Genomic DNA, 26,989 nt, shown 5'->3' on the forward strand with positions numbered 1-26,989 from the left:
ATGGATGGATGGGTGGGTGGATGGATGGGTGGGTGGATGGATGGGTGGATGGATGGATGGGTGGGTGGACGGATGGGTGGGTGGATGGATGGGTGGATGGTGGATAGATGGATGGATGGATGGATGGGTGGGTGGATGGATGGGTGGATGGTGGATAGATGGATGGATGGATGCATGAATGGATGGATGAGTATTAGGAAGGGCAGAGAGAACTGGGTAAAATAGTCTTTAATGAGAAATCGGGGGCCTGGGTAAAGAGTACTCTGCAGCTCTGGATCCCAGGGCTCCCCTCTGTCCTCCGGCTCCTCCTCAGTGTAGCTCTGTTGCTCCTGGGTCTGGGAAGCTGAAGTCCACAGTGAGGTTTGTGTAGAGAGGGTGCTGCTCCCTGGAAAGCAGCCTGTACTCTGGGGAGCTGATGCTGTCCTGTCGCCACCTCCGACGAATGTGGGCCAGGACGCGGAGCCTGGGCAACAAGGAGGTTCCACTGTGGGATCCCACCACTTCAGGGAGGGCCTGGGGCTGGCCGCACCCCTCCAGCACTGACCTCGGCAGGCTCTGCCCACGGCCGGGGTCCTGCCCCTCCAGCATGTGGTAGCGGCCGAAGAGCAGGTGAGTCCGTGAGAGGTACATCCCGCTCAGTTCCACCCTTTGAGGGTTCAAGGAAAGGACCGGAAGGCCTGGCGTTTGTCTCAGCCCAGCTCCCCAATTCAAGCTAGCCCATGTGCCCAGTCTAGGACACCCCAGGACCCTTTGTCCAGTGTGGCCTGTGTCCCTCCCTGCACTTCATCGTGGGAACCCACAGCCGCTTCTGCTAGGCTCCCTGCATCAGGATGCCCCACCTGGTAGCAATGTCGTTGTCCTCGTCTTCCAAGCTCTGGTACCCACTGGGGAAGCCATGGATCCTCATGTAGTGAATGGGGCGCAGTGAAAGCACCCCTCCGAGGTAGCCTTGGTAGGGCAGCCTAGGGAAGCAGGGAGTTGGAGACACAGGGGTTCCAGGCCACAGAGGTCCTGCTGACCAGGAGCTTCAACATCCACTTCTGGGTTAGCTTGTGTCCCAGTACCCCGTCCCAGCCTCCTTCATTCCACCCAGGGGTCTCTCCGTGGAACCCCAGGATATCCCTTTTCTGATTCTGGGGTAACCTGTGACCTCCTGAATCTTTCCACAGCCAGTGGGCACACTTGCATTCCCTCTCCCCAGACCCTTAGGGAAGCCCCTTCTCACCTCCACGACCACCCTCTCTGCCCACTACTGAATCAGGAACATCTTGCGATTCCCTCATCAGTGACCACTCCCTCATGGATGGCAAGGTCTAAAAGTAAAGTTCTTCATCATCCACTAAGTATTTCTCTAGGACCCATCATTCCCCCTTCCCTGCCTTAGCCTCAGCGCCCAGGGCCTGGTCTCCTGGCCAAGCCCCTCCAAGCAGTGCCCTCCTTCACCTACTTGTAGTTGAACTTGTCAATGGCCACGGACACATGGGCAGGGAAGAAGTCACAGGTGTAGACGTTGCGGTCATCCTCCGGAAGCACGTTGACGTCGTGTAGGAAGACACAGTCCCAGTCCTCATCCCGCAGGGCCTCCCAGAAGCCCACGTTGCGGAGCCGGCCTCTGCTGAAGGCGGTGCTGTTCACCTGCATGGGACACGGATTTCCAGTGCTGCCCTTGCCACTGGGCAAGAGTGCCCGCCTACCTGCAGTCGGGAGACCCAGACTTGTCCAGGAAGATGCAGTGAAAGGGGGCACCCACTTCCAAGAAATGCCCAAGAGTCGGTGGCCTTTGCCCATCTTCAAGTCTCCTAAGCATCACCTTCGATGCAGGGAGCAGGCATTACGGAAGACCCACTCGTGCCTCTGCTGCCATTCCTCCTAGGGAGCAGGCCCAGGAGTCACCATGGAGTTCAACTCTCTCCCTTCCCACCTTCATCAGTATCATCATCATTACCATCATTGTGTGTGTCAGTAACACGGCCATCACCATCACCCTAGTCACCGTCGTCATCTTCAGTGCTACGGACACAACCACCATTTCCAGGATCACCACCATCACCACCCACCACTGCCATCACCACCTTCACCACCTTCACCACTGCCATCACCACCCCACACTGCCATCACCACCCACCACTGCCATCACCACCCCACCACTGCCATCACCACCCCACCACTGCCGTCACCACCCCACCACTGCCATCACCACCTTCACCGCTGCCATCACCATCACCCTAGTCACCGTCATCATCTCCAGTGCTACGGACACAACCACCATTTCCAGGATCACCACCCCACCACTGCCATCACCACCCCACACTGCCATCACCACCCACCACTGCCATCACCATCGCCCTACCCACCGTTGTCATCTCCAATGCCATCTACACAAGCACCATCTCCAGTATCACCATCACCACCGTCATCACCACCACCCATCACCACCCCACACTGCCATCACCACCCCACTACTGCCATCACCATCACCCTAGTCACCGTCGTCATCTCCAGTGCTACGGACACAACCACCATTTCCAGGATCACCACCGCCACCACCCATCACCACCCCACACTGCCATCACCACCCCACTACTGCCATCACCACCTTCACCGCTGCCATCACCATCACCCTAGTCACCGTTGTCATCTCCAGTGCTACGGACACAACCACCGTTTCCAGGATCACCACCGCCACCACCCTAATCACCACCCCACCACTGCCATCACCACCTTCACCGCTGCCATCACCACCTTCACCGCTGCTGTCACCACCCCACCACTGCCATCACCACCCCACCACTGCCATCACCACCCCACACTGCCATCACCACCCCACCACTGCCATCACCACCCCACCACTGCCATCACCACCCCACACTGCCATCACCACCCCACCACTGCCATCACCACCCCACCACTGCCATCACCACCTTCACCACTGCCGTCATCATGTCACTTGTGGACCACCTATTTTCTGTTAGACATCGGCCTAACTACACTGTACTAACTCCCTCGATGGGTTTTTCTCGTAACCAGCGATGGAAGTACTATGTCTCTATTGTGAATCAGGAAAGTTGGAATCCACATGAGTTTAAGTGAGTGACGCGTGATGAATGAATGACGCCATGCTAGGATCACACGTTGGGTAACAGGCAAGGCTGTGATTGAAATAAACATATGACTGGTTCCACTTCCAATGTTGTATCTTTTAGGGGTTTTGTTCAACTTGTTTTTTTAAAGATTTATTAATTTTTATTACAAATAAAAATTTATTAATTTTTATTACAAAGTCAGATATACAGAGAGGAGGAGAGAGGAAGATCTTCCATCTGATGATTCATTTCCCAAGTGACCGCAACGGCCAGTGCTGTGCCAATCCGAAGCTGGGAATCAGGAACCTCTTCCAGGTCTCCCACGTGGATGCAGGGTCCCAAGGCTTTGGGCCATCCTTGACTGCTTTCCCAGGCCACAGGCAGGGAGCTGGATGGGAAGTGGGGCTGCTGGGATTAGAACCGGTGCTCATATGGGATCCAGGAATGTTCAAGGCGAGGACTTTAGCTGCTAGGCCACACCGCCGGGCTCCCTGTCCAACTTGTTTTAAGAAAGGCATCCAAGCTGACCCTAAATTCAACAACTGCAGGTAGTCCTTGGGCCCAAACATCCCCAATTCAAGTTCCTCTTCACTAGGAAATTTGACAACCCCCTCCCCGCCGCCTCCCGATACCCTCTGACCCAGCAGTGCAGGATTCAGCCTAGCTCTTTGAGGTGCACCCAGGCTCCTCGGACCTTCTGCGCCTGTGCCACCTGCCCACCCGCCCTGCCTCACCTGATTCACCACGTAGATGGCATAGTGCAGTTGCTGGCGCTGCAGAAAAGGGTGTAGGTGGAAGAGCAGGTGCTGCAGGTGCTGGGCTTGCCCGTAGTAGGGCACCACAACCGCTGTGTGGCGCCTTGTCCAGCAATCAGGTGGCCAGTACTGACCTCCTGGCTCCACCAGTGGGTTCTTTTCCGCCACCTCCTCCATGGTCAGGTTGTCTGGGACCATCACCTTCAAGGGGCCATCTGACAGAATAGAGGCAGAAGCCCACGGTGACCACGGATGATCTGGGTGACCGTCCACAAAGCTCGGCAATACTGGGTCGCACAGTGTCACCCAATGTTCACATCCACCCAGAGCTTCAGAATGTGGCTTAATCAGACACAGAGTGTATGCAGATGGTGCTGGTTAAAATGAACTCCTACTGGGTTAGGGAGAACCCCAAATCCAATGGAAGAAGCCCCGAGGATGAGGAGACTGTGGAGGCAGAGATCGGAGCACCCACAAAGCGAACACCACACGAAGAGCCGGACACCATGACACGGAGGGAGGCATAGGCTGGGTGGTTGCTCAGAGCCTCCAGAGGCGCCAGCCCTTCACAGCATCTTGATTTTGGAAATTCATCTTCCTGAACCGTGAGAGAAGCAGTCTGTTGAATCAAGCCATTTGGCCTGTGGCCTTTACTATGGCGGCCCTGGAACACGGACAGGCCACACGTAAGGCTGTGGGACACCGCAGGAATGCCTGGACTTCACTCACCTCTCAGTGCGTCCTGATCTTCCCTCCGCCTCTGAGCACTTCTGTCAATCTTACCTCCCATCTCACCCCTGGGCCTGGCCTGGCTCCCACGTCCCTCACTCTTAGCAAGTTCGTCACCTCACATGGCTTCCCTTGCACGGGCCCCAATGGTCCCAGATCTGCCTGCTGAGCCCCCAGGTTCCCCTTCTGGATGCTTCTCAGGCTGCCCAGCCTCACTCATTTCAAATTACCCTTCCGGGAGGATAGCCATTATCATTTCCTTAAATCCTTGGGGACATACTGTCTCTTCCCAAAGACACACATGGTGGTATCTCTTGGGCCCTGTGTGATATCATAATGGCTAAATCCTCACCTTACAACTGCCAGGATCCTATACAGGCTGGTTCATGTCCTGGCTGCTCTGCTTCGATCCAGCTCCCTGCCTGTGGCCTGGGAAAGCAGTCGAAGACGGCCCAAAGCCTTGGGACCCTGCACCTGCATGGGAGACCTGGAGGAAGCTGCTGGTTCCTGGCTTCGGATTGGCTCAGCTCTGGCTATTGCAGCCACTTGGGAAGTGAACCCAGTGGATGGAAGATCTATCTCCCTGTCTCTCCTTCTCTTTGTAAATCTGCTTTTCCAATAAAAATAAATACATTTTTAAGAAAAATAGTTTCTCTTCCAGTTGAACCTGACTCTTCCTATGGATAGAACTGGAAACGAAAGAGGGGACATCACGATGGATTCCTCAGGAATTATAGTCACTGCAGTGGACTTTGATGAAGAAGTGTATGCCAACAAATTCCTAAGGTAGAAGCGACGGGGTGAATTCCTGCACACAGCCTGTCTGTGTAGCTGAATGCAGGCAGCCAAGCGGAAATGGACGCTGGGTGTTTGGAGGCCCTAACAGCTTCTGCTGTGATTCGATGAGAACTTTCTCTTCAGGCCTTCAGCTGCTGGGTCTGCACTTTGAGGCCAGCACGCCTCGAGGAGCTCAAACTCCACATGGAGAGACGCTGAGATGACACAAAGCCAGCAGGACGTCCGGTCAGTTCCTGGTGACATTCCAGTTCCGGCCACACCCTACCAATGGCATGCAGATCTCCAGCTGAGCTCTTTCCCAAATGAGAATGAGGGTTATTTACAGACTTAAGTTCTGCGTGGTTTTGTAGTGACACAGCCCTGGACGACAAGCACCCCGTCATGACTCAATACCACCATGTCCACAGCGTCATCCTCCCAGGTCCTGCCCACTCCTCGGGCACTCATGTCAGCACCCGGGGCACAGGGTGCTCTTAGAGACACGCAAGGCCCACCCCACGCTTACTGATGTAGGGTGAGACGATGGGACAGTTAGGCAGGTCCTTCTGCTGCACGTCCACGGGGCGGATCTGGCTGAGCTTGGCGTACACATCCTGCAAAGGGATCCGCGGAGAGAGGAACTGTGCCGGGAAGGGCGGCTCTCCTGCCCTTGGCCCATCTCGGAAGAGCAGGTGCAAGGAGGCGGAGTCACAGCATGTTTGGTAAAGGAAGACCCCTACAAGCAGCAGTTGTACCCCCAGAAATGAGAGCAGGACGCGCCTTCGTGTTTTCGTTCTGGGAAAGGAAGCAGAGGGTCAGGTCCCCATGCTGCGAACCCCTCTCTCTTGTCCCCCCTTGTCAGTTCTGAACGCTCCTTCCCCACAGCCAAGTCAGCTAAACTTCGGTGGCTCCTGAGATCCCCTGCCATCATCTAACTTTCCTGGACTATGGCTGTCCTCCTGAGCCCCCGCCATCAGTCCAGCAGCTTGCCGCGGGTGAGGTCAGGCTGGGCTCATCTCTGAGTGCCCCACATTCCCAAGCTCAGAAAACGGATGAAGGAGCGAGTCCAGCTCGGCGCTCTGCTCCCCTGCTCCCCTCCCTGCTCGCCCTTTGCGGGGTGCTGCTGGTCATCCTACAGCGCGCCCCCACCAAAGTCCCGAGGACGAGACACTGCTCCTGAGGCAACGTTACCGTCTGCGCAGCGCTAGCGACGCTGACCGCCTCTGCTCCTCCAGCTCCCGCCCTCATCTTCCCGCTCCACAGAGGGCGTGTCCCCACTGCTCCCTAAGTACCTGCAGGCAGTTCTTACTCTTCAAGGTCTCCTAGCTAATGACCAATGAGACCTTGCTTAAACTTACACTTAGAGGAAAAAAAAAAAATAAAGATACAGTACTTACAATGGAACTGGAAAAAAAAAAAAAAACCTCTCAGGGGAATAGTGGTGCAAAGGGAGGGGCTCTCTGCTCTCCTGACTCGTCCCAAGGGACGCCTTCGGGCCAGAAGCAAGCGCTCCACACTAGTCCCAGTTATTCCCATGCCAGTTGGAAGGATAGGAACAGGTGCCTAAATGAGCTTGTCAGAGGTACTGACACGTGGCACCCAGCCTGTATCCCTGCCGCGAGATCAGGAGGGGTGTTTTGGATGAACTGGGAAAGTACCGTTGAAGCAGGCTTAGATTTGACTCTTAAAAAAGCCTTCAGTGGGGGAGCACGGAGGAGAATCCAACCACAGCTGCGAATTCTCTCTGTGGGGCAGGCATTAGGAGGCATTGCCGGCTGACGGAGGTCTCCCAGCTGCCCAGCTGGGGAGATGGCTTACCAAGAGAATAATACCAAGTCAGGCTTGCGAGTGACGTTCTTAGATTTAGATGTCCCCTCTACAAACAAAACAAGAAGAAACTAGACCCCACGGTGAGAAGGAAATACATCTCACACAGGGACAACTGTCAAGTACATCCCCCAGGAGAGGGTCCAGACGGTAGCCTAGTGGCTAAAGTCCTTGCCTTGCATGTGCCAGGATCTCATACAGCTGCTGGTTCGTATCCTGGCTGCTCTGCTTCCTACCTAGTTTCCTGTTTGCAGCCTTGGAAAGTAGTGGAGGATGGTTCAAACCTTGGGAGCCTGCACCTGCGTGGGAGACCTAGACAAAGCTCCAGGCTTTGGATTGACTCAGCTCCAGCCATTGCAGCCACTTGGGGAGTTAGCCAGCGGACGGAAGCTCTCTCTGTCTCTCTTACTCTCTGTAAGCTTGCCTTTCCAATAAAAATATACAAATAATTTTAAAATGGCTTAAAAAAACAATATTCCAATATCCCAGGGGTGCTGTCCCATGGGGACCAAGGTAAGATTCAGCATAACTTTCACTGCGAGGTGACCGCGTTCCATGGCTGTGTGCACCTCACGTGCTGACCGCCCACCGAGCCGGGCTCAAGAGCTGTGAGAGTTTGTCTTCACAACTCCCGAATTCATCAAGTGGAGCCTGATGGGAAAATCCCTCTGTCGGGTTAGAAGAACACTTGGGTTCTTGTTAGAGTCCCAGGTCCTGCAGCTCCAGGTGGGGATGATGCTATGCCATCCAACAGAAAGGCTCTTAGCTTTACTGGTAGCCACACTTAAAGGGTTAAAATAAAAGGCACATACAATTTTAATACATTGTCAGATCCAATAGAGCACAAAATTCACTGCCAAGCTTGGCTGGCTAGTTGACCAACCCATTCTGCCCTCCTTCCTCTGCCATGGCACCAGACGTCCTCCGCCATCTCTGCCAGGTGTTCCTGGGCATGCTGTCCGCTGCATGCCCCGGAGGAGGCCCATCTCCGACACATGCACTCCACAGTCTGACCACAGAGCCTACAGTTCTCCCAGTGGTTGGAGTTCTGAATCCAGCGATTCAGTTGGGCATATCCCCGAAGAAATCTCATCTGAGGTGGTCCCAGACCTGGCTGTCCGTCACCCACATCAGCCAATGCACACACACACTGGTAGTTGCAATTGCTGGGTCAGTTCTGTCTGCAGCCCCATATCTTACGCAAACCAATGGATGCTGTGGCCCAGCCCAACCCTGCCCACCACACACTCAGCCCTCACATACTCCAGCAGGAGCCGAAGCCTAGGCGGAGAGACCTTCAAACCCACCCCCCCCACTAGGCCCACCTCCACCCTCATTCCTGTGCTTGCCAGTATGTGCAGCAGACTAGTCCAGTCGATCTCACATCTCATTCGGCTCTTGCACACGTCAATGGGCGTTGAAGCCTAGCTCAACCCAACTGAGCCCATTATCCAGCCCACACTCATGCCAGCGGATATCAACACCTGTCTAGCTAGGCCTGCCCCCAGCCCTGGTTCTCATGCTCACCAGTTGGAGTTGCAGCCCATCAAAGAGGTGCCCACAGTTTCCATATCGGGCCCACTCGCAGAGCCGGATCTTGCACTGTGCAGGAGGTTCTGCAGTCTAGTGCGACAGGACTTGCCCTAGTCCCAGCACTTGCCAGCTGATGTGGCAAAGCCCAACCAGTCTGCATTTACACTGGCCTATGCATGTACCAGTGGGTACAGTCGGTTAGCTCAGCCTGGCTCTCCCCCTAACCCGGTTCACCAGCACACCAACAGGTATTGCAGCCCTGCCCAGTTTGGTCTGCCTCCGGCCCTAGTTCTTGCACTTGACAGTGGGAGCAGTGGCCCAGCAGGGGAGCCCCCGCAGACCCCTTCCAGGCTCACACCACCCCCAGCCCCTGCCCCGGGTCTCACATGTAGTGTAGCCCAGTCTGGCATGGCCTGCCTCAGCTAGGCATTTGCTGGCAGGTGCTGTAGCCTGGCCTGGCTCCATCCCCCCTCCAGTTTCAGTTCACATTGGTGAGGGCTACGGCCTGGCACAGCCCAGCCAGCCCCCAGTCTTGGCCCTAATGTGAACTGGCTGGCATTGTGGCCTGACCTGCATCCCATCCTGGGTCTCAGCTCTGCCAGTGGGTGTCATGACCTGACCCACACGTATGCCGTGGGTACTCTAACCTGGCCTGGTCTAGGCTGCTCCCAGCATGGGTTCCTGCACTCACCTGCAGGGGCTGTGTCTAGATCTTGCGCATGCCAATGGTTGCTGCGACTCAGCTTGGCATAGCCCACCCCTCACCGTGCCTTTGCCATCAGATGCTGCAGCCTGACCTAGCCCGACCCTCCCCAGTCCCAACTCTCACTGGAGGGCACTGCAGCCTAGCCCTGCCCTGTCTGCTCCTACGTGGGCTGACCCACTAAAATCTTACAGCTTCCTCCCTCCAAACTGCTGTCTCAGCGCCCTTGCTTACCTGCAGGTACTGTGGCCTGTGGCCGGGAGTCCCTGGCAGGCCTTCCTCCCCATCCTCCCTTCCCCTTCCTCTGATCGATCCATGATCCTTGCGTCTGAGAGCACGTGGCTTCCCCAGCCCGGTCCACCAGCATACCATGCCAGCATGTTAACCCAGGGCTCCCCTCCTAACCCACTGGCCTCCCGCCTGCGGTCACACTCAGCCCCGTCAATCCAACCGCCCAGGCTTGCTAGCAGTCTTGTCCAGTTGTGTATAGTTCTAGGGCTCCCCCCGCCCCCCCGCTTGGTCAATTACTGAAAGAGGGGTGTTAGGAAATGTCACAGTGCTGCTGAAATGCGTCAGCTTCTTGACACCCTGCTCACTTCGTCTGGTGGTTAACACACCTAAGCATTTGTTCTCACGACTTTCTGGGTACACTGCCCCCTTTTCCTGTCACAGTGTGCCCCAGTTCTTTGTATCCGGGTCTCGTGTAAATAGTATGTAATCTCTTCTACCTCTTAAAAAAGATTTATTTATTTTTATTGGAAAGACAGATTTACAAACAAAGGGAAATACAGAGAGGAAGACCTTCCGTCTGCTGCTTCACTCCCCAAGCAGCTGCAATGGCTGGAGCTGTGCCGATCCAGATAAACCGAAAAAAGCAATTTTTAGATTTCATTGACTAATGCCTTCCACACAAGAGAATCCCAAAGCTGCCCCTGGCCGGGCCCATTTTGTCCTGGATGGCACAGTTGGTTAGTGGATAAGGAGGGGAGTGTCTCCAGGAGGAGACCAGTGCAAACACATGGCAAGTGTGGGGCTGGCCAGTGGCTTGGTGAGCACCTGCCAAGCCCGAGGAGCCAGGCGGCCAAGAGCAGGTGAGGGGCTGTGCCCCGACACCCACGGCCTCACCAGCCATCCTGACCTACACTCACAACGGGACGTGCGGCGAATGTGTGCGACAAACGACACACAAGCACCTGCTGGGGACCCGTGAGGACCCTCTGTCCACGCTGCGCCAGCCTGCCAACCAGCGTCCAGAGATGAAATCCAACACACAAAACCACGTGGATGCTCTACACGGCCCCAATTTGGGGACAGCAAACCGAGGGAGAGGACTCTCCTAGGACCGTTTTCCTAAACCTTTATTCATGAACCCTCAATGTGCAGGCGGGAGCCGATGGGGGCGGGGCTCCGGCCTCTATCCACTGGGTACCACTCACATCGCCCCTCTCCTCCCTGCAACCATCACAGCCACGCCCAGGCACTGCGACCCCATCCCTGGGAACTACTGAGAGCACCTTTAGGTGGTCTGAGATGGCAACCCTGCCTCACTGCTCGCTTTTTATTCGACTGTTGAAGGAACTTGATGTTAGGCCTGGCCCAGGCATGAAGCCATGGGGGGGGGGCGGTTAGAAACCCTCTCCATCCTAACTCATCCATGCTCCATCCTAACTCATCCATGCTCCCAGACCTCACGGGGCACGGCCTCTCGCTGTCCCCACCCTGCAGAAGAGGCAGCCGAGCAGGTGCACAGCGCAGCACCCAGCACAAGACCAGGGCTCCCTAAGTGAGGCGCCTTCCCCTGCACAGCCCCCATGTCCTGGCCCGCAGCACCTGTGTCCTCTGGGGTCCCTGTAGCCCTGAACGCGCAGCGTCTTCAGGTTAACACAAGCGACTCTGTGAGCCTGGGTTGTGAGTTCAACCGTGGAGACCCATCTCCCACCCCTCATCCTCAGGACACACAGCAGGGCGCCGCCCCAGGGAGGGCATAGGCCCCTGGAAGCTGGGGGCTATGGAGGGCGCAGCTCTGGGAAAGGAGCGGGGCTCAGCAGGGTGCGGCCCCGGGCAGGGCGCACGGCTCAGGAGGACGCAGGCCTCAGGGAACTGGGGCTCAGGAGGGCACAGCCCCGGGGAGCTGGGGGCTATGGAGAGCGCGGCCCCGGGAAGGGAGCAGGAGCTGGGGGCGGCCCTGGAGATCGGAGCACCCGCCCCGTCTCTGTGTCTCACCTGCTCTTCATCCTGTTCCCCATCTTCACCTGAACCTGTGGCCCCGGGCGGATGTGTCCCTGCCCGAGTCCCGTGCACTGACGTGTAAACCGTCCCCCTCCCGCGTCCCCACGCGCGCCCGCGGACCTCAGCCGGCACGGCCTGCGCCCCTCGGCCCGGCGCGCGTCCACTCCCAGGCCTGCAGCGCACGCCGCTCGGCCTCCGTCCCCCGCGTGCCGGACAGCACGGGCGACACTCCCGGCCCTCCGGACGGTCTGAAGACACCCTGTCGGGTGGCACAGCGCACAAGATCCCTGCTGCAAAGGTGCGGGTGAGCACTGAACCCGGCCCACCTAGGAGCACCAGGAGCCGTGGGCAAGGCGCTGCCGCGAGGCCCGTCGGGAATCGTAGTCGCCGCTAATGGACGCAACGGAGGCGACCCGCGCCACGGGCACCTGGGAGTCGTAGGCGAGTATGCGCAAAGCCTCCTGGGAGGCGTAGTCCTTTCCTGGTAACCTGCATCTTGCAATGCTGGTTCTGGCCCAGGTGAGCGTCCCTCCTTCCCGCCGTTGGCCAGGCCTGGTCCTTTTGCAAGAGTTGGAGGGCTGTCTGTTTTTCTCTTATCCATTCTGGTGGGGGCCGCTGACACTTCCTTTTGCGCCCAATGACCTGGTCAGGGCAGCTGTGGATGTGTAGTTGAGTTAGCCTCCTCCTTGCTCTCACAGCTGCTACTCGGCGCACCCTGAACAGCCAGAGCTGAAACATTCTTAGCCCTATCTGACGTCTGATTCCTTCTTATCCTGCTGGCCGAGGCTCCAAGGCCTTCTCCACCTGCCAGTCCCCATTGCCCGATCACACTGTAATCCAGTTGGCCCGGCCCATTTACCAACATCCAGATGGACAGAGCTGCAGTGCCCCGACCTCTCCTTGCCTGGAACCCCGGACTCTGCCAACAGCCCTGGAGACTGGGTCAGTGGTATCCTGCTTGTCTCTGTGAGGTGGGCTGCAATGGGGTGGCCTCACACCTATGGAGAGGACGCAACCAAACGTGGGGTATAACCCGTCAGCGTCTTCCTCTTGAAACCAGCTCTTTAGGCTTCTCTCCCTGGTGCGCAGGGAGTGTGATCCATGGAGTCTTCCTGGAGGTGGTGACTTTCTTAGGCTAGAATCCTCACGTGACGCTCCTGGCTGATTTCCCTAATTCATCCTCGCACACCTGCCCCCGGCCTAGAGGGGACAGCGACGCTAGCCCCAGGAAGCCTCCCCGCAAGCCAGAATTCCCGCGTCACTCACCCACGTCTCTTCTCTCCGACCCCACAGCCATGCTGCCCCACGGTGCGCCTCCTGCTGCGAGGCCCACTCTGCCCTCCAAAGCCCCAGCTCAGGGCAGGTGCTGTGCGGTGCCTGTTTCTGCGCCGCCTTGGAGGCCGAGGTGCTGCACACGGTGCTCGTGGGCCGCCTGCTGCCGTGGTGGCCGTGGTGGCCGTGGGCGCCTGGGGGGTGGGGGAGGACTCCACGGTGCTCGGTGCTCAGTGCTCGCTCACTCCTGAGCCCTGACCTGGGTGTGCGGTTGACCCTGTCCGTGGTCCTGGAGCAACAGCTGGGAGATGCTCCAGCAGGTCCTGGGCCTGATGCCAGCAAAGCACCCCAGTCTGTGGGAATTCTGGGAAGAAGAGGTCTGGGAGAAGGGGAGAGTTGGCTGGGCGCACCTCTAGTGGTCCCTCTTGACCTTCTCATTGCCCTAAGGACCAGCCTTGGGAGCTCGAAGTGCCAGCCTGGCGGAGGGGAAGGACAGTATGTCTTTTCAGACGGAGCTGGCGTGGCTGACCCTTGGGGTCGGCAGGGTCCTCTGAGTGCCAGCTCCTTTCTCTGTTTCCCCATGACAACAATCCTCTCTTGTCAGTTGTAACTCTTTACCATATCTGCTTCCTGTCTGCCTTCCTTTGTCTTTGGCTGATGTGTCATTCCACAAAACATTTTCAATTCCAATGTTACCAAGTCCATGGAGGTTGCTAGTTAAATAGATGTTTTATTGCCTTTTTGTCTCATCCTCTCATGAGAAAATTATTCTAGGGGGAAGGCAGCACTGTGGAATAGTACAGAAAGCCACCGCCAGCAATGCCAGCGTACCATAGGGGCACCAACTCGAGTCCCAGCTGCTCTGCTTGAGAAAACAGCAGAGGCTGGCCCAAGGGCGTGGGCCACTGCACCCGCGTGGGAGACCCAGAAGAAGCTCCTGGCTCCAGCCTGGCTCAGTCCTTGGCTACTGTAGCCATTTGGGGAGTGAACTTGCAGATGGAAAAATCTTTTGGTTTGTCTTCCCATCTCTGTGTAACTCTGCCTTTCGAATAGATAAATATTTAAAAATTACACTTGCTTCAGTTTTTTAAAGCAAAAGGTGATTATCAGAATATCAGACATTTGCTAGGTTGCAATATTTTTACATACTATAAAATGTATTTATTTATTTACGCTTTTCCTCATGGCCACTTTCCAAAGCCCAAGGGAAAAAAAATGTGAAGGTATGTGGGCTTGAGTGTTGCTGGTGAACTTTTGGCTAGTTGGGTTTAGTACTTTCTTAACATATTCATTCAACTTTAGAGGAGCAAGGGGATGCGTGCTTTCTTCAGTCCGCTCTCTTGCCCCACGTCCACCCGTGAGCTCGTGTTTGACGGGAAGTGGTCATGAGTGAGCATCCTTTCAGAAGGAGGGGTCGGGAGTAGCCAAGGCAGCATGGTGTGAACCAGCATGGGAGGTGAGCTGACAGAAGGTAGACAGTTGGGAGGACTGCAGTGGGGAGATGCCTGCAGTGGGTTGTCCAAGGCCAACTGGGTCCCCTCCCATGAAGGAAGTGGAGAAGCTACTGGAGGTGATGGGACACTGGAAGGACTGACAGGTAAAAGTTGGGTGACCCTGAAGAGGACAGGAGGCACCACATGGGGAGCTGACCGCTGTGGGAGGGGGGTGGTCCTTCCCTGGGACCGAGAAGTGGGGGTGTGATGCCTGCATGTTGTGATAGCTTCCTTGTGCGTGGTGGCTGTGGGAGAGCTCGCCGAAGGGGGCCTCCTCTTCGGGGACGCATGGAGAGCAAGCTACGTGGCAGGACCTCCATCAGCTGGCTTCTGTGTCCTCCGTTCCTGAATGGTCACAGCAAGCTTTAGGGGAGAACAGATGCTCTCTGACTTACAGGAGGGGAACAGATGTGCCCCTAGCGAGTGTCAGATCTCGGGTTGGCACCCACCTGTCTCCGTTCCCACTCCCTCTTGTGTTGATGTTGTCACATGGCCCCTTGGTGCTTCAGCAGTTACTCCCACTCATCTTTCTCCATCCCCCAGGCTGCGATGCCCTGGCCAGGACTGAGCCCCGGAGATCCCTCACTCACTTGTCTTGATCTCTGCATACTCCGTGGTGCTCGTGGCCTCCTGGTCCTGAGGCTCTCGTGGCTTCGTCCTGTGGAAGCTGAGGGAGGCGTAGTGGAGCTCCTGCTGTTCCCGTGGGAGAGAAGGATCCCCAGCAGAAGGCTGGCCTTGTGGGCTGTCTGGCTTGGAGGCCACTGGCCTGGAATCCTGGGCAGAGGGGCGAGAGAGGAGTCATGGCAGGCACGAGAAGGAGAGGGTGGGGTGGTGAATCCTTGGGGAGCTATGGCTGTCTGGACACCCTCCGTGAAAATACATGGAACTTATTCATGCCGGAAGCAGGGGTTTGGGCACGCTGAACACGCTCCTCCATCAGCCCAAAGCACTGCCTTGGACGACTGCCTCCTGGTGACCACAGCCCCGTGGGACAGCTGCATACAACCTGCTTGACTAGCCGCACCTGCACACTCACACACCTGGCAGAAACCGCCGGTCAGTCAAGTGTGACTCCACAGAACTAGGCCTGCCTGCTGCGACCTGTCAATCAGGGCTCCCCAACAGGAGCACCCCTAGAGCAACTCCCTGGACCCCAAAGCCCCACTCTCTCTCCCCACCTGCTAGTGGAGTGTGGTGCCCATCCCTGATGTTTCCCCTAAATAAACACAGGTGGACCCTGAGGGGCAGGCTCTTGGGGGTCTAAACTGCATGCCTGTGACTCCGTGCTTTGCTGAGTCGCTGCCTCTGGCTGACCCACTGCCACGCCTGACTTGAACTCCCTACTGCTCGGTGACATCTTAGACCATGGTTCTTGGGAATGAATCAATCGAACAGCAGTCAGACAAGAGCTACAAAGGTGCCTGCTGGGATGAATGAGATGCTGGAGATGACACCTGTCACAGGCTGGGCGCTCATGCAGCAGGTCAGCTGCCGGGTAAAGGGGTGTCCTGTGAAAGGCGTTGAGGTGAACCTCCCTGGAGCTCCAGCTCGGGACTTGAGGCTAAGGCCACTCCGCCGAGAGACGCCTCAAGACCGAAGAAGGGGTAAACACAGCACAGGGTCCCAGGGGCGGCTGGAGGTCCCAGGGGAGGCTGGGGATCCCAGGGGAGGCTGGGGGTCCCAGGGGAGGCTGGGGGTCCCAGGGGCGGCTGGGGGTCCCAGGGGAGGCTGGGGGTCCCAGGGGCGGCTGGGGATCCCAGGGGAGGCTGGGTTGGTGGGGTCTGAGAGCATCAGGTCTTCGTGTTCACACTTTGCTGTCTGAAATCAGACGAGGGCACATCCAAGAGTCCAGAACCCTGAATACAGAGAAACCCAGCTTGAAGCGTTCAAATGAAACGAAGAAGCAAAACCAACAGGAAATCCTGCAATATGGGGTAGAATGTCAAGGTGACAAAACACCTCAGTAAAATGTGTACCTACATGTTAAAAAAAAAAGAATAAAAATGTTAAGGGTGTTAACAACAACTTAGAGTGATAATTTCGATCCCCAGAGAAGTGTAAGAGCGTGCAGGGTGGAGAGACCAGCAGATATAACACACGCTCCAGCCCTTCGACCCAGGAGTAACACCGACACGGAATACTGAAAACGTGAAACCAAGGAGAGCGGAAGCGGAAACAGAGGAAGAAATCCACACATCTCGATATTCACGAGGGGTTTTCAACACAACAAACTCAACAGACGATGTCACCTTGGGTTTTCACAAACTACTTTGCACAAAACTCAGTGTTCAAGGACAAACTGGTGGAGGTTATTCAGAACTCGCCTTGCAAGCAGAAGTATCAAGTGTACGGGCTGGTGTTGTGGTGCAGTGGGTTAAACTGCCATCCGCCAGTGACAGTTCAAGTCCTGGCTGCTCCACTTTAGACACAGCTCCCTGCCCGTGACCTGGGAAAGCAGAGGAAGACGGTCCAAAGTCTCGGGACCCTGCACCAGCATGGGAGACCCGGAGGGAGCTCCTGGCTCCGGCCATTGCAGCTATGTGGGGAGTGAACCAGCACACGAAAGATCCCTCCTGCCCACTCTGTAACTCTGCCTTTCAAACAGACAAATCTATAAAAAAAATTCATACAGATGATCACCATGTATGATAAGATACATGAGTCACTGAGAAGATAAGAGAGGTGGTTTTAACTTCTCAATACATCTAATGTGTTCTAGAAACACGTGAGAAATTGACAAGTACATTATCCTAATATCAGACTCCAACACTTCTCTCGGATATCGGTCAGAAGGAACTGTCGGGGTATTTGAACATCACAAATTAATGCAGTGTCCTATTAATCTTATCAAATCCTTTAAGGAATGGAAAGAGACATCGTTCTTAAGCACACACGAGATATCTACAAAATGAGTTATGTACAAACCACAGATCAAGACGCAGCACACTGGAAGGCCGGAGCCAGCAAGAACGGAGTGCTTGGAGACATGGTCATTTTATTACAAACGGGTTATGGGGATATGCTTAAAAGTCTCCAAACATTTAGGACTTTTAATTCCAAATATTTTTAAACTGAGAGAAGATATTATACTGAGACTTTAAAAATAGCCAGAATTCAACATACTAAGATAGCAGATTATTTTGTGAGAAATTTATTATTACTTCATAAAGAAGGAAGAACTATAGGCTAATAAACTAATTATCCACCTAAACTAGTGAAGGAACATTAGAATAAATCAAATAAAGCAGTAAAGAAAACGTGAATATCAAAATAAAGAATACAGGGCCTGGCACATTAGCCTAGTAGCTCATGTCCTTGCCTTGTAGGCACCATGATCCCACATGGGGTCCAGTTCTTTTTCCAGCTGTCCCGCTTCCCATCCAGCTCCCTGCCTGTGGCCTGGGAAAGCAGTGTAGGACGGCCCAAAGCCTTGGGACCCTGCACCTGTGCGGGAGACCCAGAGTACGCTCCTGGCTCCTGGCTCCTGGCTTCGGATCAGCTCAGGTCCAGCTGTTGCAGCCACTTGGGGAGTGAACCAGAGGATGGAAGATCTTCCTCTCTGTCTGTCCTCCTCTCTGTATCTCTGCCTTTCCAATAAAAACAAATCTTAAAAAAGAAGAAAAGAAATGTATGCTCCAAGGCCAGATGATTTCCTAAGTGACATTTGCCAATCGTCCGAGAAGCAGGAAGGATCAGTTTCACAGCCGACTTCTCTGGTAGCAGAAGAAGCAACAGCCCCAGTTCCCCAACTTTACGCTGACGCCTACACAAGGGGAACGGGGGAGGGGGGGCAGAGAAAGGAAAACAACAGGCTTTCCACGTCTGGAGCTGGTACAGGAAGAGCAGGAACAGAATCAGGGGCTCAGAGACAGGGAGAAAATCAGCCAGTTTGAGGTCAGGAAGGATTTTATACGATGTCCAGGTCTAGTGTGCAAAACTTTATATTACATACGAATTATACAAATCATCTGCATTAACAGGAGGCTTGCCGAGTTGGAATTGATTTTTTTTTTTTTTGCTGCATCTACTGAGAGAATGGATGCCACTCCAACCACCTGTTGTGGGGGAGGCGGCTGGTTCAGGGTCAGGACTTGGAAGCCGGTCCCCCACCATCACCTAGGCGTTCCCTCCTGCCCACTTGTGACGTTCACCTGTCATCACCTGGAACCTGAGAGGGGGCGGTGTTGTGTCGTTGTGTAACCACGCCCCTCACGAGCCCCCATAAAGGCCCATGACAGGGAGGGGCTCGCTCTCTTGCTCATGCACTCCCGTCGCTCTGGCACCGACTCTTGGCCTTCCTTCTTGCCCCCTGGCTTCCTGCGGACAGACTCCGAGGATGGGCAGCCCCTGAGCATGGCCCCTGCGTGTCTGTATTCCTCACCCTCTGTTCACTGCTTGGGCAACTCAGTGAAGAAGTTAGTGCTAAGATGCTTTTATTTCTAAGAGTTCCAGGAGAGGTGAGGCCCAGCAGTGGTGGAATGTGGGCAGAGAAACCAGGGCAAGGGGAATGTCTGCAGCTTTGTAAGTGTGCCCAGGTTGTTCGCTGTATGTCTCTTAGGATAACTTATATTGCTGGGGAAGCTGGGACATAGGACTTGGGTTTTACAAATGGACTTCAGGGTAATGACCATTTGTTTCTCTTGGGGTTTCGATTATATGGACTTGTGATTTACTATTTCCAGTGGGCCCTATTATCACCAGGCTTAGTTAAAAAAGACTCCTTAATAAATCCTAGACTTGTCTGGCATGATCTCGCTTGCACCTTGCAACAGCACCCAGACAGCTGACCCCAGGAGAGGCTGAGGGTGACTGTGAAGACAGATGTGGCCACAGGGAAGACCTAGGAGGAACTCGGCAGGTGGACTCAATGCAATCGATGCCGGAAGGAGAAACGAGAAGCTCTGTGCCAACACACAGTGGGGAACCATCTCAACCACAACCCGGGGGTTCCCTGGGCCTCTGAGGCTGCGTCTGCAAGTTTTTATTTCCCATTCAAAGTGAGTTTTCATAGAACGGGTCATTTGTGGACATCTGAAATCTCTTGGAAAGAAAATTACTTGCAGGGTACCCATGAGGTTGGCGGCTCTCAGAACCTGAAGGCCAGAAGGGCAAGTTGATTATTGAGGGAAATCACGTATTTGCATCAAAAGCAGCTGCTTTGATTTAGAAAGTCACGGCAGTTGACAATAAAGATGTACCTTTTCACGTGGTAATGTTGTCTCTGAGGAGGAAGTGCTAAATACACGAATGAAAAGACCCGCGACTTCTCCACCCAAGTGGCAAGTGTCAAATGATATCCGAGACCAGCATGGGTATTGATCACTTGCAGAAAGAAAGCATACACATTGAGCAATAAGCATCAGAAAATACACTTTGAAGAATGTGGCACTTACAATAGCACATTGGCTCCATAGCTCGCATACGCTCTGACCCCGTACAGGTGCTAGCGCATGTCCTGGCTGCTCCACTTCCCATCCAGCTCCCTGCCTGTGGCCTGGGAAAGCAGTGGAGGATGGCCCAAAGCCTTGGCAACTTTTAACCATGTGGGAGACCCAGAAGAAGCTCCTGTCTCCTGGTTTCGGATTAGCTCAGCTCCAGCCATTGTGGCCACTTGGGGAGTGAACCAGAGGATGGAAGATCTTCCTCTCATTCTTTCTACAGATCTGCCTCCCAAATAAAAATAAATAAATCTTTTACAAAAATAGCAACAATAAGATCTGTATATAGAAAGAAACATAGCAAAAGACAGGTAAGAACTGTGTGAAGAAATTCCACATCATTCTTAAAAACACTGAAAAGATTTAAACAGATGAGTTAAGATTATTTTTATGGATGAAAAGACTCAAATTCATAGCCAAGTAACTTATTCCTAAATTAAGATCTAAACGTAAAGAGTTAGAGAGAGAGAGAGAGCTTTCAGCTGCTGGTTGATTGCCCAAATGGCCAAAACAGAGGAAAAGCAAAAAGGGAAAATTGTTGAATATGATATTACAATTAAGAATTTATGTTCATCCATTGGTCACCTTAGGAAAAATGAAGAGAAATTACTGACTTGGGAAAGGGACTTATGTATACCAGTAGACGATAGTATAAAAACATAAACCCTTTCAACAAAATCAGAAAACACCGACGAGAAAGAGGCACTCCAGAAGTGACCAAGATTTTGTAGAGGAGGTGCAAACCAGAAAGAACTGGCCGTGTAAAGGCTCAACCTGTCTGGAGACAGAAGAACAACGTGGCCAACTACAGGGCCAGGTTCAGTGGCCAGCAAATAGTTTGAGTAGCCATGAAGAGATGGGTCATGGAGTGTGGGTCTGATTCCCTAAGCATCGGCAGGAGACAGCACTGGGGGCCAGGTTGGGCAGGAAGCAATATTTCTGGCGAGATGGCTTTGGCCAGCTGTGTTCAGGATGATGGCTGGAGGAGGCAAGGAGGTGAGGTGGAGTTGGCAGTCAGCAGAGAGGAAGTGAGGAGATTGAAGGCCAGATCGGGGCAGCTCTCACAGTTCCTCCCACATGACTGCAGGGGAGCTCAGCGCGGCAGACAGTGTCTGGGGTCATCATGCCTGTAAGGACACCCACGATACTCACCAAGGTGACTGCCGCCATGACAGGCTCCTCATGTTCTGTGACCTGCCACGGGCCGGTTGATTGCTTTCTGTATAACTTCACTCTAAGAGAAGAAAAGCCAGCATGTAGCAGCTGGGAGTGCTCAGGACGAGAGACCCTTCTGTGAAGATGTAAAGATGGTAGCTCAAGTGTCCAATGCCCTGGGCGCCTCAGCAACCTTCTCCATCTGTCTGATGAGCAGGAACCTGGTCAAGGTGGCTTAAGGCGGAATTTCTCTCATTGGAAACCTCTCTTCAAAAATGCTTACATGATCACAAATGACCCTGGCAGTCCTACGCATAGCAATGACGTGGAAGCAACTGTAGAAAAAGGTGCAGATAAAACATGCTCCCTCTGATAAGGGGGCGAGAAGGAGTGGGGCACTGCCCCATGGGCCATGCGGGGCTGAGCTAAGCAGCGTGACAAGGAGCATGCTACAATTATGATTGCGTTTACATGCAATGCCCCGAGAGAGGAAGTTGGAGAACAGACGAAGGCCGTGGGGGAAGGCGAGAGGCCACGGCTCAGAAATCTTCCTCCCTTTCTCCTTCTGCTTTCCTTTCCATGTGGGGCTGGGGAACAAAATTCTAAACTGGATGGTGGTGAGGGAGGCACAGTTCGCGGAATGCACCGGAAGCTTCTGGGCTGCACACTCGGAGTGGATGAAACACTGTGAGAAAGCCCTCGTCAGGGAAGCTGGGGCCCGCGGCACTGCTCCCTGACGTCCAGGGACATCAGAGACGTCCATCACCCACCAACCTACGCCCGCTGTAGTGAACACACTTCCAGCTATCCGGAGCCCCCACCAGTGTAGACTGCCAGTGCACAGCCAGTGTAGACTGCCAGTCACTGCCTACGAGCCTGCCTTCCAGCCCGCCTAGGCCGCCTGGAGCTCCTCGCTGTAGACCGCCAAGGCTCCAAGCCTCCTCCTTCCCCGAACCCACAGAGGGCTTTGGCCCACAGGTCCTGCTGTGTGTCGCCGTGTGCTCCCTGAGTCCTGAGTACCCCGCTGACGCCTGTAAGTGCTATCTGGCACCTCCTCCACTCATGGGACACCAAGACTCACATGGCAAAGACGAAGAGGAACAGGCAAAGGAAGGTGATGGCCGCAGCTCCGGCTCCCATGAGGGCCGCGAGGACCACACCTTGCTGGGATGCTCCTTGTCCTAAGGGGGAGAGAGTGAGGGGGTCCTGGGTTTGCTTCCAGAACCATCTCTAGTCTCCCCACCTCCTTGCATTCCTGCAGAGCCTTGTGCTCCCACACCTCCCGCCCAGGGCCAGTTCCCTCTCCGGCCACTATCACTTGGATTTCACTCTGGTCTCCGCACCTGGTGGTGACAGCAGCAGGACATGCGAGCTTCGACCCCCATAGATGTCTTGGGCCTCACAGCTGAGCCTGAGGCCAGGGCCGAGCTCCCCGCGGAGGCTCAGGGAGCTGTTGGCCCAGCGCCCTGCAGAGCTGGAGGTGACCATGAAGGAGGCAACACTGCTGTTCCCGCTGCTGTTCCCCTCCAGCAGCTGCTCCTCGAGCCGCCAGCGCAGGAACGGGGCCAGCTGGGCCTGGGAGGAGCATTTGCAGTGCAGACCCTGGGCCTCCCAGGAGCAGAAGGGACCCAGCAGCTGTGGAGAGGCTGGGGAGAGAGCAGGTAAGACTCAGCAGGACACCTCTCTCCTACTCATTATTGCAGGGAAATGACCCTCTGCCCCTCCAGTCCCAGGCCCAAACTCACCCTGAACAGAGAGGTTCACGGAAAGGTGCTGGGAGCCCAGCGAGTTCTGGGCTATGCAGGTGACCTGCCCTCCGTGCTCTGGCTGCACCTGCGGCAGCTCCAGGATGTCGGTGAAGGAGACAGGGGTGGGCTGCAGGTCTGGGGGTCCCCGCACCCAGCTCAGGTTGGCAGGAGGGTTGCTGAGTGCTGAGCAGCGCAGGCGCAGAGCCCAGCCCACCGGGACGGTGAGGGATGAGCTGGTAGGCAGCATGCTGGGGGCTTGTGGGGAGAGACCTACTGAGGGTGGGGAGCCCCCCACAGGGCTGGACTGGCACCCCTGTCCCTCCCTTGGCCAGCACTCCTACTTCACTCCAAGCCCTCCTGCCTTGCACCCCAGGAACTTTGTCCCAAGGGTCTGGGCTCCCCTCTCTTGGCAGGGAGCTGGTGGGGATCGAGGCTGGCCGGGGTGGGGTGGGTCAGATCTGTAATAGTCCAATGCGTGCACAGCCCGGAGCCCTGATGATCTTGTAAGCAAGTTCATGAGGAATGATGCTAGGAAAGCAACCCACACGGATTCCAATTTTTCTTGTTTGTTTGTTTTGTTTTTGCGCCAAAACACACTTAGTTGTATCGCACTTGGCCATGGGTTTGGAAGTGCCTTGCTGGATTCTGTCAGAGCAGAGGGGAGCCAATTCCTGGCCTCCTCCAACGCGTGGGCTGCTCTCCCCTGGGGCTGAGAGCCTTCCCTTGAGCATTGCCAGAACGTGAGTCCTGATCCGCAGGAGAAGTGCAGCCAGAGGCAAGGTGTGCCAGCCTGAAGTGGAGGCGACCTGGCAGCTGTGATGGGAACTGGACAGGGAGGGTGAGGCTGGGCAGCATTCAATGTCTGCTCATGGCTTTAGGCACAGGATGCGTGTGCTGTGAGCACACATGTGTGTAAGAATGTGCAAGTCTGTGTGCATAGGCACGCACGGCACAAGTGTGTACGCATGTGTGTGCACCAGTCTGCATGGCTTGTGCTGTGAGCATACACCAGTGCTTGTGGAAGAAACACACACACACGCACACACACAGAGCTGTGGCGACAGAGTGTAGGCTGCAGGCTCCACGTCCCAGTCCCTGGAGCAGAGGTTTCCCTACCTGTGCTGTTTTGGAAGAAGACGCTGACGCTGAGGTTCTGAGGAGGATCTGGAAGGGAAGAAGGGGCCCTGGCCTCAGGGGTGAGGAGCAGCACGCACGTGGGCACCCGGTATACCCGCGAAGCAGCCGTGTCCTTCTGACCCGCCCCACGCCCGCACACCCACGCTCAGATCCACGCAGACACTCCCTAGGTGACTGTAACAGGCACATGTACAAGATGAGCACACGGGCACACACCTGCACACACGTGTACAATCCCGTGCAGGCACACCGCCCCCACTGCCCCTGGGAGCACAGGCCTGCCCCCGCCCAGCACTCACAGGAGACATTGAGCTGCACGGTTCTCTCCGTGGTCACCTGACTGCCGAGGTACTGCACCCGACAGGTGAGGTTGGTGCCGTGGTCCTGGGGCCTTGGTGTCAGGAACAACGAGGGTTCAAGCCTCCAGGGAGTCTGAGAGTCAAGGGCACTGCCCTTCCAGGAGAAGCTGAGAGTTCTCCCAAGTGGGCAGTGTCCTGGCAGGCTGCAGTGCAGCTGTGTGGTGTGGCCAGACTGCAGGGGTGCCGGGAGCTGGATGTGTGGCTTCTCTGTGAGGGCTGAGGACAGAGGCAGGAGTCTCAGGTCAGGTTCAGGTATGGGGGGACCCAGGGTCCATGGAGATCCTGAGAGAGACCAGGTCCCCATGCCCCATGCATACCCCCGATATCCTAGATCTCTACTCACCACCTGCCCACTCTGTCCCCATCCTAACACACGGTGTCCATCCCAGGCCCTCTCCCAGGAACCCAGCCGTACCTGTCACATTCAGAGACAGCTTATTCCAGATGTAGTTGTATTTGACATTGCTTCCTCTCTTCTCCACTCGGAAGAAGTACATCCCTGTGTCCTCCCTCCTGGCGTCTGTGATGCTCAGGGAACAGTTGTTGGTGCTGAGGTCCCTGGGGACGTGGAACCGGCCCTTCGTCTCAGGCCTCACTGTACGATAGGGATTGTTGGTGGCCACAGGATCATCATAGTCACTAGCGTCCCCATCTCGGAACCAGAAGATAAATGTCTGGTCAGGTCTTGTCCCGTAAGTCCTGGTCTCAGGGTAGGAGAAGGAGCAGGGCACGAGGACACACAGACCCTCCTGCACTGTCACCGACTTCTGCACCTGCAGCTCGTAGCCTGCTTCCTGCTGCAGGGACCCTGGACAGGGGCCGGGAAGAGGGGACACAGAGACTCAGTCACAGCGCTGCCCCACCACAGCCTCCCTGTCCCCCATTGCCCAGTGAGCCCCTTACCCTCCCGCAGCAGGGACAGTAGCAGCAGCAGCAGCGGCAGCATTGAGTCGGGGTTCTGGTCTCACTCTAGGCAAAGAAATGTCTCAAACGTGAGGTGTGGCCAAGTGAGAGCAACAGGAAGCTGCTGGGTGAGTGTGGGCCTGGGCCATGCCAAAGGGGAACTTGGGTGCTGCATGGGCCTGGGCGGCTTGTTGGGGGCAGGGAGATGGTATTCCTGCTGTCCCCAGCACACATGGCAGAGACAGAGTGTGGGTGGTGCAAGTGTGGATGGAGGGTCAAGAGGCCTGGAGCTTCTCCTCGGGTAGAGCTGCTGAGTCACGTTCAGATACACATGCAGCAGCCAGGGCGTGTGCAGACAGAATGGGACAGAGAAACGGGGAGCAGCGACGTGCAGGGGAGGGGCAGCTGCAAGCACCCTCCAATATACCCCTCTGAACCCCGGACTTGGAGCTGCCTTAGAAATGCAGGCTAGAGGGAGCTGGATGAGGGGATGTGGGCCCTGCAAGAGGATCTACCTGCCTCGGTCTTGGGGTTTCATGTAGGTCCGCTGGGACAGCCATGTGCTCTGTCCACTTGGGCTGGGCTGTTTCAAGGGAGGAAGTGACCCCTCCCACTGGGGTTTCCCTGAAGGCTGCAGAAGCCACATGGTCCCTGCGGAGCTCAGCCTCGGTGGAACCAACATTCCAGGAACCCCAAGCAATCGGCGGGGAAAACCTGGGCTCTGCAGCATCCCACCTCTGATTTAACCAGGAACGTGCCAACAGTCAGAGCTTCTTGACAACAGGTTCTAGAAGCAGGACCTTCAGAAACTCAGGACAAAGTGCAATCCTGGTCTACAGTGCTCACAGACGCTGGCTTGGCTGTGTCCTCTGTCTACAGAAATCAGCTACAATTACTCTCGTGGGAGAGGCTCATGCGAGAATACCAACCCAGCATCTGGAGGAGGGCATGCGGGTGGAGTGGGCAGGCAGGCTGTACCCAGTCTAAAGGCAGCGTGTCATTGTCCCATGTCATCTTCTTGGGGCTCACTTAGCAGTGTGGTGATCCTGCGACTTGCTGCCATGTGCCTTTGCTTCCAAAGAAAAGGGCCCATGTGCAAAGATGAGTGTACCCTCGGCCAGACTGTAGGCAGAACTCTCTCCTGAGCTCTGTCTGTCCTGCTCCACCCAGGGCGGTTGCAGCAGGAGTCTGAAGTTGATAGAGTGAACACTCCGGGTCTACCTGCTGTGTGCTGAAGAGCTTTCCCACATACACTGCGCCACAGTCTTTGGCTGTCAGTCTCTCGACTCTTTGCCATGTTCAGAGTAGAGTCCTCTTCTCCCTGCCTCTATTGCCCATGCATGCACACTGGGTAGGGAGGCAGAGAAGAGAGCTAGAGGCAGCCAGCAACCACCAGACGTGGGCAGACGGAAGAGGAGATGTCTCCATCACCTCCTCCAGGGAAGCCACACCCCAGGGGCAGCTGCCAGCTGGGCTCCTGCTCCCCAAGGGCACAAGGCTCCTTTGAGCAACAGGGAACACTCCAGAGTGACCAACAGCCAGGGCCAAGAGGAGACCCTCTTCACTGGCAACATAGTTACGGAGTTGATTTTAGAGACAGGAGTGTGTGTGTTTGCTCAAACATGTAGCATGATTGCTTCAACGTTGCATCTCTTGTTGCATGTGTGCTGCATCTGTGGGTGCACAGCAGCAGGAAGCTGCAAGCTCCAGTGCAGCCCTGCCTTGAACCCAGTAAGGGATGGGCGCATGTCAAACGCAGGATCAGGCAAACACACAGCCTCCTTCCTGGAATGAGAGTCACGGGACATGCAGTGAGCAGCGGGGATGTCGGCTGGAGAGCTGCTCTGG

At 55.5% G+C, this 26,989-nt stretch overlaps 2 protein-coding genes across 3 annotated transcripts; both read right to left on the reverse strand.

The window, feature by feature from the left end:
• Positions 1-309: 309 nt before the first annotated feature.
• LOC121155040 (beta-1,4-galactosyltransferase 3-like) lies at positions 310-2,096 on the reverse strand. The gene is made up of 5 exons (XM_040978222.1): positions 1,994-2,096; positions 1,448-1,694; positions 840-962; positions 545-646; positions 310-463 (listed from the first exon to the last, which is right to left on the reverse strand). The coding sequence occupies exons 1-5, from the start codon at positions 2,094-2,096 to the stop codon at positions 310-312; spliced, it is 729 nt and encodes a 242-aa protein (XP_040834156.1).
• Positions 2,097-14,053: 11,957 nt separating this feature from the next.
• LOC121154913 (sialic acid-binding Ig-like lectin 5) lies at positions 14,054-25,343 on the reverse strand. 2 transcript variants are annotated; one of them, XM_040978053.1, is made up of 10 exons: positions 25,142-25,343; positions 24,654-25,046; positions 24,179-24,454; positions 23,859-23,906; positions 22,740-22,997; positions 22,338-22,640; positions 22,076-22,175; positions 20,992-21,073; positions 14,992-15,175; positions 14,054-14,746 (listed from the first exon to the last, which is right to left on the reverse strand). In XM_040978053.1, the coding sequence occupies exons 1-10, from the start codon at positions 25,182-25,184 to the stop codon at positions 14,721-14,723; spliced, it is 1,713 nt and encodes a 570-aa protein (XP_040833987.1). In that variant the 5' UTR covers positions 25,185-25,343; the 3' UTR covers positions 14,054-14,720. The 2 variants fall into 2 exon arrangements, with proteins under 2 accessions (XP_040833987.1, XP_040833986.1); XM_040978052.1 differs by having other exon boundaries at positions 14,054-14,764; positions 25,142-25,342.
• Between the last annotated feature and the right edge of the window lie 1,646 nt (positions 25,344-26,989).

Source organism: Ochotona curzoniae, unplaced genomic scaffold, assembly GCF_017591425.1.
Source record: "Ochotona curzoniae isolate NIBS_2020 unplaced genomic scaffold, NIBS_Ocur_1.0 contig_2861, whole genome shotgun sequence".
Classification (NCBI taxonomy): domain Eukaryota; kingdom Metazoa; phylum Chordata; class Mammalia; order Lagomorpha; family Ochotonidae; genus Ochotona; species Ochotona curzoniae.